The sequence below is a fragment of the Carassius gibelio genome, chromosome B22 (assembly GCF_023724105.1).
Source record: "Carassius gibelio isolate Cgi1373 ecotype wild population from Czech Republic chromosome B22, carGib1.2-hapl.c, whole genome shotgun sequence".
NCBI classification, from domain to species: domain Eukaryota; kingdom Metazoa; phylum Chordata; class Actinopteri; order Cypriniformes; family Cyprinidae; genus Carassius; species Carassius gibelio.
Genome location: NC_068417.1, coordinates 32917880 through 32933314, shown reverse-complemented (window position 1 = coordinate 32933314; position 15435 = coordinate 32917880). Strand labels below are relative to the sequence as shown.

General features: G+C 38.4%; 1 protein-coding gene across 6 annotated transcripts in view; it reads left to right on the top strand.

The window, feature by feature from the left end:
- The first annotated feature begins 677 nt into the window (after window positions 1–677).
- LOC127987997 (V-set domain-containing T-cell activation inhibitor 1) overlaps window positions 678–15435 on the top strand; it is a 32741-nt gene continuing 17983 nt past the window's right edge. Inside the window, exons 1-4 of one of the 6 annotated variants that reach the window (XM_052590482.1) lie at window positions 680–734; window positions 2046–2116; window positions 2231–2554; window positions 2632–2757. In XM_052590482.1, the coding sequence (XP_052446442.1) occupies window positions 2074–2116; window positions 2231–2554; window positions 2632–2757 (493 nt within the window). In that variant the 5' untranslated portion in view covers window positions 680–734; window positions 2046–2073. Of the gene's footprint in view, window positions 735–2045; window positions 2117–2187; window positions 2555–2631; window positions 2758–7110; window positions 7299–15435 lie in introns of those variants that run through there. The other 5 variants (XM_052590483.1, XM_052590481.1, XR_008161481.1 and 2 more) reach the window with 5 other exon arrangements.

Sequence of the window (15435 nt, the reverse complement as noted above, 5' to 3'; positions counted from 1 at the left end):
AACAAACCTCACCTAAATTTTATTTATTGAGTTATTGGACATTACTTAAAATGACAGACTAGGCTACAGTTGAAGAAAACATCACATTGGTGTTTATGTAACACAAAAGCAGCAAAATAATTTGTACTATTATGTACGAATAAGTTCTGAACAAATGAATGAAAACACTACACGTGGTCAAAGTAAAACGGCCTTAACTTCCTCTTGCTTGTGAGGTTTTTTGTTTGTTTTTTCATCTCTGATGTCTTGAAAGACAAAAGACTACATCATGCTAAAGTATTTTAACATCCGGAAGATTCTTCTGAGTGAGTTTATTGTGTTTTATTAATATTTTAATGTGATTCATAATTTTATAAATGAATGTATTGTTTTATGACACACTTATTATAATTAATATAGTTTGTTTTGTATGTATCTGTGTTAATTATTCCACAGAGCTGCTCATATGGTGTTGAGTTGCAGAGAATTTAACAGATTTGGGTCAAAATGTGACTATAAACTGTGATCTTGATGAAACAGAGGTTATCTGGTTATTACTGAAACTACCAGATCCTCCAGTTCTGATTTTACACACTTTCTTTCCAACACGTTACTACAACAATAAAATCAGACACAAATATTCAGTGCAAAGTAAACCTAATTTTTCATAAATAATGTCACTATCGATGATTTAGGACTTTATTACTGTTTGACCACAGACACAGACAGAGACAGCACCAGACTACACGTCACTGGTGAGTGAACATTCACTGATCACGTTGATGTTATACAGTCATTTAATATATACTGCATCTTGTTTTTTTCTCATTATGTGAATTGTAAATAAACAATTTTCCTGACTGCATGGCACTGAATAAATAACATAATTTATAAAACTGACTGATAAAAAGCAAGAATCAAATACAAAGGCTGATTATTACACTCGTATCTGCTTTCATAAATGGTCTTCTGATTATTGTGATCATAGGGGAGTTATTTGATAAAATTATACATGTATTGTTCCAACTGAGAATAATGTATAATGGAGTTAAATTTGTTGTTTTTTCTCAGTATGACACATCAGAAATATATTTTCTTTTGTTACATTTTGTAAGTTTGTTGCTTTGCATCTAAACATGCAGTGTGGAAAATATTAATGTTATAATGTTATGGTTTTTCTCGTACTCTTTTGAGTGGAGATATTGCTTATAAAATTATTTTTATCTATTATAAGTGTGTTGACAAGTTCACAGTAGCACTAAGAGTTGTAAATTAAAGAGCAAATGAGATGTCTTGTGCTGAAGTAGCCTTTTACCCTACACAACAGCTTTCATGAAACTTCATGTGACAAATTATACTTGATCATATATCATTCTTCAGCTACTGTAGCATTTCTAAACATACATTTCATTGCTCGCACCATTTTTCCAATTCATGCTAAAATTTCATAAAACTGTATAATGTTCTGCTAATTTATGTTTTGTTTCATAAATATGACATACAGCTAGAAATTAAATAAACAAAGCTTAATAAACGTACTAAAGATATTTTTTGACATGCATGTTAATTGTTTTTAATATGTTTAGTTTGTGATTAACACACACCATGGTTTCAAACATGTTTGTTCACACTGAACACTTGGGTTTACAATTCTGTTCTATTCGGTTCGGTTCTAAAAATGTTCTCAAAACGGTCAACACAAAAATGGTATAAGGTGAAACCTTTAGTCATGAACAAAATTATGCAAAATAAAATACAACCCAGGGTAATGTAAATATAGGCTCACTTGCTTGAGAATACACGTTTCGTTTTCAATGATCTACAGCTGAAGAAAATATTAGTGTTTGTGTAACATTGGAAAGACCTCAAACCAGATTTTAGTCACGGTCTTGGGTCATACTGCTAACTGTTACAGTCAAATAAAAGATAAATAGTTAAAAAATGATTAAGTTTCGAACAAATAAAGAAGCACTGCATGTGTGGTAGGAGCACATTTAACTTCTTCCTGATTGTGGTTAAAATCACCCGGTTATCTTGAAAGCTCTGAGGTAAAGTTTCATCTCTAGAGTCGTGTGAAAGAAACAAGACTGAATCATGAAGTATTTTAACATCCTGAAGAACATGCAGCTTCAGCTCTGTGAGTTTATTACACTAATTTAAATCTGCTTTGTAAATTAATCAATAGATGTTTTGTTTCATGACAATTACATTCCACAATGGTTTGTGTGTTTGTGTGTGTTTTTTTCCACAGATCTGCTCATATGGTGTCGAGCTGCAGAGACTTTAACAGATCATTTAACAGATTTGGGTCAAAATGTGACTATAAACTGTGATCTTAATGCAAATGAGGTTATCTGGTCATTAATAAAAGTAGATTCTCCAGTTCTGATATTACGCACTTTCTCATCTACGCCTCCTTTTTATTTCAAGAAAACATTTAAACAGAAATATTTAGGACAAAGTCATCACAATCTGTTCATAAATAACATCACTATTGATGATTTAGGAGTTTATTACTGTATGAAATTTGATCCTCCTCAAGAATACAGCAGTGTCACGAGACTGAAGATCAATGGTGAGTGACCGTTCAATACATGCTTTTAAGACACTAACAAAAACAAAATGCACACCTCTGGATGTATTATATATCAGAACCAACAGCAGATATCCAGAATCATACAGCGGTGAAGGACATTGAGCAGAAGCAGACTCACTGGCAGATTATCATCCTCATCATCTCTGCTCTGTTCAATGCTCTTCTGATCATTCTGATCACAGGTCAGTTATTTGATTGAACTGCATGTGTGTTTCAACTGGAAAAGTATTAAGAGTATTAATGTTAAATCTAAATTCATTTGTGTCACTTTAAAGGATTATTAAGATTTGTTCATGGATTTAAGAAAACTAGAGAGCTTCGGGTGGAACTTGACCAACCTCAAGACTCAACTCATGTGCAGGTAAAACAATATCGGGACTAATATAACAGGATAAATAAAGTGTACTAATTGAGGAAGATGAGGCATACACATTTTCAGTGTAGAAAATGTGGATTTTGCATATATCTGAATGTTTAAATACAACTGCAGCACAGTTTCATGCACATTAATTATTATTGCTGATTTTCCCTTTACTTTTCCAGTATGTTGCAGTGGACTTCCCACACCATGTAAAAGGTTACAGTCCAGCTCCACACTTCTACAGCCGCCGGAAGCAAGAATCATTATCTGTGGGTTCCATGTAGCTCAGTTTTGCAATGCTTCAAATAAGTTTATTGAGCTGACTTGTCTTTCCATTCTGTGATCAGATACATTGGTATAATGAATGTCATTAAGTGTAACTGACTGTTGTTCCAGCTGTGCTACTTTAATGTCTCTCGACTCTGTCTCTTTCTGCTCACATAATAAAATCATACAAAGTATATCATGTTAAACACATTTATTTGGCAGTTGTGGAAAGAGTAGGGTACAATGGGGCTAAAGGAACCCCAGGGTACACAGTGCCTTTGATATTATTTTCCCTTTAAAAAAACAATAGATGACACAAAAACTTGGTGAAACACTTTCTAAAACATTCGCTTTACAAGATGATGCAAATCTTGCTGATACTTGACACGATCGCAGGCAGCAGTGCAAAGTTGATCCTGTTAATTACTTGAATTTGATGGGGGTTTTTTTTGTTTTCTTTTAAATGCTGTAGATTTAAGTAGCAAATCAAAATCGCTCAAATTATTGAATATACTTCGAGACAAAAGGTCATCTTAATGATTAACCCGTTACCTGTCTCTGGCCCACCGGTGAACTTAAAAAAAAAATCCAACTTTCAAAAAGTTTTACTAACAAATGTGATGTTAGTAGAACTGATTCAAATGATTTTTTAGTCGAAGTCAGTTTAATTTGTGTGAACCGAACAAAAATCCCCTAAACATGTCACTAACAAAAGTTGTTTTGTTTACCTTAATTTGATACTCAAGTATTTGTTCACAACATATCCAAATGTTCTCCCAACTTTTCAAATTGAGTAATCCGAAAAATTATTTTTACATTTAACAATATTGCACAAGTTCCAATCATTATAAAATGAATACATTTTAATTATTAATAAAATATGATCATCGTTTTAAATTGTACTTAGCTGTCATGTGTTAGAGTTCATATTTTTACTGATTTAAAATTAGTTGATTCTCACCATGGTTTACAGTCGTGTGCTGAGGTACTGTATACAGGCATCTCATTACAACTTTGATTTGTCTATCAGCGTGCTTTTAATTTTAAGAGGCAAATACTACTTATAACTACTATTGTTATGAATGCTTTGCAAATAAATCTAAAAGAAAGAATTGTTAAAAAATTGCATTGCTAAATGCTAAAAAGTCGTTGGTTGCTCTGACATCTTTTTACACTCAGTAGAATGACTTTTGTTTATTAGATGAACTAAAGTTTTTAAATTGTCGGTTGTTAGTAGAGTTGACTAAACAAATTGAGTGTGATAGATTGCCTTATTTATTTGTTTGTTTTTGAGTAAGGTCAACTGTTTTTTGTTTGTTTGTTTGTTTGTTTTGTACAGTGTGGGCCCACATCTCATTACATGTTTTAAACCATAGTATTTTAGCTTGAACCCAAAAGTATTCTTGACAAACTCTGTATCGTTTGAAAGCTTAAAGTCTGCAGTTTTGATATTTGGTGACTGATTTTTTAAATATTTTATAGATCAACTGTAACTTATTAATTTGCAAGAATAGAACTCAGAGTCAGAGAGTGAGTTCTGACCTTTACTTTGACAGTTACGCACATCAAATCATGAAAAATCAGTATAAACCTGCATTCATTTTCAAGTGTTCATAAAATAACACAAAAACAGTAGATTCTCCATTTTTGATGCAGCGTGAACTATTACGTAGGTCTAAGGTGTTTTTTAGAGGTTGAATTGAAATCAAATACTGCCATACTGCGAGAAAAGTATGAAAAAACATGTTTCACATCACTCAAAACATACATATGGACATTTTCATAGATCATGGAATTTATAGATCAGGGAATATTAAATGCTAAAATAAACTGATTTGAAAAGATATAACAAAACAATGCTCAGTAAAGTATCAAATAACAGGAATTGAATACGGGTCATTTTAGACCCATGTGTCACGATAGGGGATTTGTTTTGGTTCATACTGACGCAAAATGGGATATTGCTTCGATAGACCAATCTACTTGGAGTGTAAAATAAACGAGCCAGTGCACATTGGCATGCAATTATTGCATCCAGCTGCCGCTGATCACAGCGTGAGTATAAGAAGGCAGCAGGAGCAATGTATACCAGGATCTCAACAGGGTCTACAGTATGGACACTCTGGAGTAGTTTAATCAAGCTGACACTAACCGGGGCCTCTCAGTGCCACTACCCGTTTGAGGTGAGAACACAGAAGGATACCGGCTCTACACAAAGGCTATAGAACCTAGCGAACATATTAGGGGTTGCCCAGGCCGCAGCTCGCAGTGGGCCAATACGGCGCCTCTAGCAAGACTTGTTACTTGTCCTCCTGGACTTTGCACCGTGTCTGTGCAAGAAGGGTCACTGGGGGAAACTCATATTTGCGTAGGCCCAGCGGCCAGCTGTGTGCCAGTGCGTCCATGCCAAGAGTTCCCTCAGTCAGGGAGTAGAACGACTGGCAGTGAGAGGTCTCTGGAGAAGCAAATATGTCTACCTGAGTGGCTCCGAACCATCTCCAAATAAGCTGGACCGTCAGGGGATGGAGTCGCCATTCTCCCGGGAGCATTGCTCGAGATATCTCGTCGGCTGTACGACTGAGCAGGCCTGGAATGTGAATGGCATGAAGTGACCACAGAACCTTCCGACTCCAAAGGAGGAGGTGGCGGGCGAGTTGTGACATGCGAAGGGAGCGCAGACCACCTTGTCATTTGATGTATGCAATGGTCGCTGTGTTGTCCGTTCGGACCAGCACATGCTTGCCTCGTAAGACCTTTTGAGACGGTTCAAGGCAAGGTGTACTAGTAATGGATTTCAAGGTCATGGTTACTTTACTATAACATTAAAATATTGTGTTGAATGAAGACTTTGACATGTGGCCATTTCTGTAAATAACTCCTTTAATTGTGTTAATATTGTAAATGTTGTGTTCTCGTTTTGCTGACTTGATATATGATGTATGTAACACACTTTTGTGGTACCCCTTATATTTACCCCTTACATTCTTGCTCCTCTATCATGACTGCCTACAGTGATAGACATTTTTAAAAAACTTTCTAGGCTATGCTTTAAGCACTGCAGGCCTTCTCTTAGCCACTTATATTTTTTTTGTATTACAAATGTCGGTGTGTATATATATTTTTAATCTGTTTTCCTGATGTAATTGCAATTTAACTTGATTGGTCATGTGATTAATCAGGGATGTATGTGATCATACATGGCTGTATATATGGAGGTGTGTCTCTCCACTTGTTTTCATGTCTGATGAAGGTCTTGGGCCCGAAACGTTACACGTGGTGAGCAATCATTAAAATTGCTAAGGAGCATTTTCTGGTGTGCGGACTCATTGTTTTCCTTTGCAACTACTTGTCTGTCCAGCACCCAGTTTTATTGTTTTGGATGTGCATGCTGTACCTTCTGAATTCGAATCAGCTATTATTTCCCACTGATTTTACGAATAAATTATGGGTAGGTTTAGGGGTAGGGAATGGGTTAAGTCTATTTTTGGACCGTAATGTTGATCCAGGGACACGTCTTACTTCGCAAAATCACACCGACCATGTAGGCTACTTTATTCGGGTCAGGAGGGTCTTTTTTTTTTCTAATGCATGATGGTGACCACCAGAGGACAGCATTGACCCACACTGACAATTAGAGGTGACACTGATCACTGTTCTTGTAGGCCTACTTTAAATACTGCTTGGTTTGATAATTTTGAGCACAGTTAAGTGTGTCCCCATGTGTGTCTATCCAAGCTATATATATTTAATATTTATATATATATTAAAAAGTATAAAGACAGAACAAAATACCTCAATGCTAATTTGTTAACTATTAACTATTTCAATAAGAAATTATTTGAGTTTAAACATAATATTCCTTTCTTTTTCAATTTGGTGTGTTGATTAGGTTCACCCTAATATATCTTCTTATCCTCTGTCACGTCTAAAGTCCCTTGACTGATATGGAGTGTAAACAGTCCTTTACTGTTGGGAGGGACTATAGGCCTACAGTAGAAACATGAGGAAGTGAAACCTGAGGGAATATGATCTTCCCTATACAGGTGGTTTAAGCACATGATCTGACATGTAGGAACAGATTCCACTGGCAGCTCGGTATGTAATCCGCTTTAGTTGTTTTTTAAAAGAATCATTGCATTTATAGTTTACTATATTTGTAAAGATTAGTAATTGAAATCCTATTATGACAATATTTTACACATCCACTTTTCTTGTTGAGTGTTGCTATGTAATCTTGTTGCCTTTATCTTTGCTCTTGTATATTAGACACTGGTCAGAAGTACGTCTATCAGTTATAGTCCGTATTGTGAACATTTCTGTAGAGAGGAATTGGTTTGTAATGTTTAGGCTGTATTTCATTTTGGGCATGTTATTTATTTTAAGTTGTGCTCTTTGGACTAATTTAGTGTAATTTATGTACAAAGTGCATATGGCAGTTGACTTTCTCACATAGAGGCCTATTGTTTTGCTTTTGATTACGGTGTTTATTTTTCATTATTTCGTGTATTTTATTGTGAATTTTTAGCATGATTGTGGTTGGTTTGGGTTCTTTCCTGGAGCACTTCTAGGGATTATGTGCGACATTGTCAGTTTTGTAAACTATAGTGTCTATTTAAGGGTACAAGTGCTGCTGATGCTTTTATTCATTATTCTTGTTGTTCATTTATTTTGTTCTGTTACAGGATTGATTTTCCAATCCTGTATTATGCACATAATTTTTTGTTTGTTTTTTAACTAGCGACTGTAAATAATGAAATAAATGTTGTTTTGATATATGTAACTGATGGTTATGTTTATGAATATCATTCCATCACAGATAAACACACAAGCTAAAGTAGATACTGTAATAAGAAGATAAACTGCTTCCTCTGGTCAATATACTTGAATACAGAGCAGAATGAAAACAGAAAGCAAAGCCACTAAAGTTACGATCTTCTCTGTTCTTGATTGTGTTCCTTTTTCATCTAGAGGACAAAAAGACAATTAAACTAGGTTGAGTAAAAAAATAAAAACATATGTTAAATACAACCTTTGTCAAACATTAAATTATTTTTCCACTAACCTTTTGACTAGTAGCTCCATGCTGTAAATGAGTAATTCATTTGTGATCTGGCATATGTAATTTCCCGTATCATTGTAGTGAAGGTTGTTGAGTTTGAGGGAGAAGTTTCCAGTCTTAAACGCTTGAGGGAAGCTTTCAGTTCAGTTCTTATAAACTAAATCCTGCTCTTCCACAGAAACTTTACTGTCAATAATGTCAAAGACTTTCAGACTGTCATTGTGTCTCCAGTGCACTGTAATGTCTTCAGCCGTGGGATGCCAACCCTGTAGAATTTGTTTTTCTTTATGGAATAATAATAATAATCAACCCTCTTTGTTCTCTTTCTCTGGATCATTATTTTTTATATATTTGTATTTATTTGTATCAAACAAGCCCACAATCATATCTAGAACATTAGGGGGACTGTTGTTTTGAGGAAAATATTAATAAAAGACCACTATGTTAATGGCAAATAAATAAATAATCTTTAATAATTTTTGTAAAGTGATCAATATGAACTTTTTTTTTGTATTTTAAAATATGCATCCAATTCAATTTTAGTTATCCCTAGTATGTTGAAAACACAAAACAGAAAAAATGCTATTATCATCAAAATAATTATGAATTACATGAATTCACTTTTCATTCAAAACAGCAGAATTTGACAATTAATAAAAGAAAATGTAATGTAGGTGCATCTCAATAAATTACAAGTTCAATTCAAATTATGAAACTCATGTATTAAATTCAGTGCACACAGACTGTAGTAGTTTAAGTCTTTGGTTCTTTTAATTGTGGTGATTTTGGCTCACATTTAACAAAAACCCAACAATTCACCATCCAAACAAACTAGAATCCTTCATGAGACAACCAAAAAAAACAAAAAACATTGTGAATCGTTGGTCTTCTGGAAAGTATGTTTATTTACTGTACATTTTGGTCTCTTATTTCTCTTGACAATAGCCCATAGATTCTCTCTGCGGTTCAGGTCTGGTGAGTTTTCTGGCCAGTCAAGCACACAAACACCATGGTCATTTAGCAAACCTTTTGTGCTTTTGGCAGTGTGGGCAGGTGCCAAATCCTGCTGGAAAATGTAATCAGCATCTTCAAAAAGCTGGTCAGCAGAAGGAATCATGAAGTGCTCCAAGATTTCTTGGTAAACGGGTGCAGTGACTTGGGTTTTCAAAAAACACAATGGACCAACACCAGCAGATGACACTGCACCCCATATCATCACAGACTGTGGAAACTTAACACTGGACTTCAAGCAACTTGGTCTCTGAGTTTCTCCCCCCTTTCTCCAGACTCTAGGACCTTAATTTGCAAAAGAAACACAAAACTTGCTCTCATCTGAAAAGAGGACTTTTGACCACTGGGCAACAGTCCAGTTCTCTTCTTCTCCTTAGCACAGATAAGATGCCTCTGACATTGTCTGTGGTTCAGGAGTGGCTTAACAAGAGGAATACGACAACTGTAGCCAAATTTCTTGACACCTCTGTGTGTGGTTGCTCTTGATGCCTTAACCACAGCCTCAGTCCATTCCATTCCTTGTGACAATCCTCATAAGGCTGTGGTTCTCTTGGTTGGTTGTGCATCTTTTTCGTCCACACTCTTTCCTTCCACTCAACTTTCTGTTAACATACTTGGATACAGCACTCTGTGAACAGCCTATTTATTTGGCAATGAATGTTTGTGGCTTACCCTCCTTGTGAAGGGTGCCAATGATTGTCTGCTGGACAAATGTCAGAACAGCAGTCTTCCCCATGAATGTGTAGCATAGTGAACCAACCCGAGAGACCATTTTGAAGGCTCAGGAAACCTTTGCATGTGTTTTGAGTTGATTAGCTGATTGGAGTAAATCACTCACATATCATATGCAACTAAATTTTGCTCTGGACGAGTAAATGATGTCTATCGTAAGCCATTGGCTAATAAATTCTTAGATTTTACTTGCCAGTGTGTGTGCTCAAGGCTATTATAAGATTAGCACATTTTCACTCGCTGAACAATGACTGAGCGCTTCAGAGTTCTCTCTTCATCAAGCGATCTGTACTTTTTCAATTCATCTCAATGGACACACAGTGCACCTGTATTTGCAGAACTGTAAACTCTTAATGTCGCTTTGCTGATAGCGTTGTTCCCTTTCAGTCGGTCACCCTCGACGCCACGTCTCCTCCTGGCGTGAAGACCCGGTGCTTCCTTCCCGGGCTTGTAGGCACTTGTCTGGTCTGACCGGCAGTGCCTATGTGCTCCGAGTGATGAAGGCCTAATGGTTAGAGAGTCAGACTCCCAATCGAAGGGTTGTGAGTTCGAGTCTCGGGCCGGCAGGAATTTTGGGGGGGAGTGCATGTACAATTCTTTCTCCACCTTCAATACACAACTTAGGTGCCCTTGAGCAAGGCACTGAACCCCCAACTGCTCCCCGGGCGCCGCAGCATAAATGGCTGCCCACTGCTCCGGGTGTGTGTTCACAGTGTGTGTGTGTTCACTGCTCTGTGTGTGTGCACTTCAGATGGGTTAAATGCAGAGCACGAATTCTGAATATGGGTCACCATACTTGGCTGAATGTCACTTCACTTTCACTTTCACTGGCCTCCATCAAGAGGGCAGGGGACCTGCATGCATTCTCGGTCAACGAAGGGCTGCCCCCAAAGGAGCCAGACCCAGCCCTGGCTTTGCTCTGTTCCGTCCGCAGAAGGGGAGTGCCGTCTTTAAGCAGAGGATGGCCCACTGGATTGTGGATGCCGTAGCCCTGGCTTATCAGGCTCAGGGTGTGCCCTGCCCATTCAGATTGCGAGCTCACTCAACTAGAAGTGTTGCATCCTCCTGGGCGCTGGCTCGTGGTGCCTCGCTGACAGATATTTGTAGAGCTGCAGGCTGGGCAACCCCTAACACATTAGCTCAGAACGTCCGGCGCCAGGCCTTCATGATGAATCCATGAGAACCATGGAAGGCTGTGTTCCGTACTAAGGCCTAAACGGTACTCGTATGTGTATAGTCCACTGTATAGCCTTAGAGTCTGTGTGTCCCCTGCAGAGGGTATTAATCACCCCAAGAGGGTATTAATCACCTCAAATTTCTCCATATACACCTAACTGAATGCTATATGTGTATTTGCTCCCGAGACCTCCTTCGGGAAGGATGGGGCTTCCCCAGCATCCCTGTTCCAAGCAGAACATGTACATTTTCCCAGTGTTATCCAATCTCACCCACATTTTATGGTAATCCTTGTTCCCTGAAGGAGGGAACGGACACGCCACATCCTGTCACCATGGTTGCTGTACCGCTGCTGAACTGCCGGGTCTTTGACTCGGCTCATCAGTGAAAACCTGGAATGCATTGGACCTGCTGTTTTCTTATACTCACGCTGTGATGAGCGGCAGCTGAATGCAATAATTGCATTCCAATGTGCATTGGCTCGTTTATTTTACACTAGAAGTAGATTTGTCTATGTAATGGGTGTCTGAGGCTGGAATCGAACTCAGGTCTTCTAGTCAACTGAGCTCCCTCTTTACCACAGGGCTATGGTGAGTGATAGATATCCGTTGGACCCAAGAGCAGAAGAATAACAAGCAGGCTTTGTCAATCAAACAAAAGGGTTTTACTGTAGGCTCCAAGTTCCCAAAGAACAACATAAAATAAGCCGTGCTTCCTCAGTGAAAATACAAAACAAAAGAAGAACAGTAACAAAACCAGAAGTTTAACAAACTTGACTTCCTAGGCAAGGATTACACACGACAGGTTAGCTCAAGATTGAACACAAGTCTCAGGAAGAGGCACACTTAAATAGGCAGAACACCAACAAGATAATGACCAGCAGGTGGTAGAAATCAATCCCTAATTAGTAGTGACGCAGAGAGTTCTACAACGGCTGGGCCACCTAGTGGATGGGAGAGTCATTACACCTCATGAGTGACAGCGCCAATTAATGGTTGGGAGAGTCATTACATGGGCAGCAACTAGAGGCTGGAGTCTTACAGTCTATCGAAGCGATATAACATTATGCGTCAGTCACGGACGTGGGGTCTCCGTTCCTTCCTTCAGGGAACGAGGGTTACCATACCTAAACGAGACATTTCTCAGACATGCACAGAGAGAGAGCGAGAGTCTTACAACGCTGAATCGACACGCTACATGTAAACTATATTGTTTGTTGTCTTCTCCTGTCAAAATAATGAAGTTCATTTAGAATTATTCAGTTTTTTAGAACAAGCAGAATATATGTAGGTTTCTCCAGATGTGGGCGGAGCTAATGTGAAAATGCCAATTTTCGCATTAGCTCCGCTAAGGGATTAGGGAATAGGATGAGCCCTTCCATATGGAACGCATTATACATTTTGTTTTAGTGCAGCCGTAAGTCCAGTCATATTTCTACATTTTTGCTATAAAATATTTATTTTTCAATAAGCTGTGTTCTATAAGGTAGACACAAACGATTTTGCAACATTTTCAACATTTTCATTTTACGGTGCTTTATCAAACACACCGATAGAGGTTGCATTCTCGAACCAGTTCTTTCAGACAGTTTGTTTTGATGAACTGGTTCAAAAAACTGATTGTTTCTCTTCATGTCAAGTCACCTTTATTTATTTAGCACTTTTAACAATACAGACTTTAACAAAGCAACTGGACAGCATTAAATAGAAAAATAGTGTATCAATACAGCAAAAAGGCAGTTTATCATTGAATTCAGTGATGTCATCATCCAGATCAGTTCTGTTTAAATACTATCTTTTTAAACAAGTCGATGAAATCGCTGTAAATGAAGTGTCCCCAACTAAGCAAGCCAGAGGCGACAGCAGTAAGGAACCCAAACTCCATCGGTGACAGAATGGAGAAAAAAAACCAGGCTCAGTTGGGGGGCCAGTTCTCCTCCGACCAGACGAAATCAGCAGTGCAATTCCAGGCTGCAGCAAAGATTGTGCAGAAGAATCATCTGTTTCCTGTGGTCTTGTCCTGGTGGTCGTTTGAGACAAGGTCTTTACAGGGGATCTGTATTTGGGGCTCTAGTTGTCCTTGTCTCCGCTGTCTTTCAGGGCTGTAGAGGTCCTTTCTAGGTGCTGATCCACTGTCTGGTCTGGATGCGTACTGGATCTGGGTGACTGCAGTGACCCTCTGATCTGGACACAGACTGGATCTGGTGGCTATGGTGACCTCGGAATAAGAGAGAAACAGACTAATAATAGCGTAGATGCCATTCTAATGATGTAGCAAGTACATCTGGTGTTATGGGAAGTGTTCCCGGTTCCGATTTTTCTAATTAATGCTGCCTAAAAATCCTTTAATGGATTTGAATATTAGAAATGTGTTAGTGTGTTATATGTAAGCCAGGTTAAAGAGATAGGCCTAAAATCTAGAGTTAAACTGCAAGAGTGTGTCTGCCTCCCAAACAATGTAAGGTAGGTTATTCCAGAGTTAAGGCGCCAAATAGGAAAAGGATCTGCAGCCCGCATTATTGGGATCTTCTATAGATGAGACACTGTAACGAATCTGGTTTGTAGTCTTCTGTCCGATCGCCACCAGAATTTGCCTGTGCTTTACATTGACTCTTGCACCACACAGACTGTCACAGATCACCCTGGACTACACTTCCCACAATGCATCTCAATGATTACATGCACATCTAAGGCCAATTCACACGCTCTACAAAAGGCTCGCTCTCTTGCTCATTTGGGCCGAGTGTTGTTAGAGTTTAGCGCTCTAGAGCCTTAGCTACTTTGCAGAGCCGTTTCCCTATTTGAGTTTTCCATGTCTTAACTATAGTTCTTTCATTTTAGTTCCCTGCCTTAATTCCTAGTCTTAGTTCTGCTATTTTGTGTCTTAGCTTTATTCATTCTATTTTCATCCCATGCCTCGACCTTCTGCCTGCCTTAGTTTTAACTTTTGGAGATTGTCTGCCCCTTGCCTGATCATCACCTGGATATACAGTACAGACCAAAAGTTTGGACACACCTTCTCATTCAAAGAGTTTTCTTTATTTTCATGACTATGACAATTGTAGAGTCACACTGAAGGCATCAAGGGCTATTTGACCAAGAAGGAGAGTGATGGGGTGCTGTGCCAGATGACCTGGCACAGTCACCGGACCTGAACCCAATCGAGATGGTTTAGGGGTTAGCTGGACCACAGACAGAAGGCAAAAGGGCCAACAAGTGCTAAGCATCTCTCGGGGAACTCCTTCAAGACAGTTGGGAGACCATTTCAGGTGACTACCTCTTGAAGCACATCAAGAGAATGCCAAGAGTGTGCAAAGCAGTAATCAAAGCAAAAGGTGGCTACGTTCAAGAACCTACAATATGACATATTTTCAGTTTTTTGTTATGTATATAATTCCATATATAATTCCACATGTTGGAATAGGCGATGATACAAAGGCATTTTGTAAATACTGTCAATCAGAAATCAGAGCACATTTAAATGATTTGAAAGAGCATGCTAATACAAAAAATACACAAATCGCGCTGTGCACCAAGTATAAAAACTTTTACTGTGTCAGCGGGAGCAGCAGGGCAGTGTCCGATCAAAGATGCCCAAAACCGCCTTGAAATTAGAAACACTGCTTACATTGCTTGTCACAGTTCAATAAATGAGGTGGACTATTTGTCAGACATTTTGAAAGATGAGATGGGAACATTCCAAATGCAGGGCTCTCAAGTTTGAACTGAGTTCAGAGTGAGATTTTGTCGGCGGCCGCGATGGCGGCAGGGGTTTGATGGGGACAGGTGTCTGATTTCATAAATGACACATTCTTACAAATAAAATAATATTTATTTAATTCAGCATTTACGATTTACAGATCAGTCTGTAAAAAAATAGCTTGGTCAGATGTAAATCATTTAAAATGTGACAACTGCTGTCCTCTTCTGTAACCGTTACGTTACCTAAGTTACTTCAGCGAGAGTCTGAATCTGTTTTGCGCACAAGCCTGTGAAAATCCTACCCAGATACAGCAATGCTATTTTCTGATTGGCTAATCGGTAGCTATATTTTTTTATTTGATTAGCTGGTGCGTGTCAGGTCCTTCGGGGAACTCACTTGATTCCTCTACCTGTTTCGCTGTTTAAAAAATAGCGCCACAACTTGGTGGGCGTTGTCCTCGTAATGTCTCCGTGTGAGAAATACAAGGTGTGGCATGTGAGCGTGTGAACGTGTTGAAATGTGTGGGTCTCACGCCCAATGCGTGAGACTTGA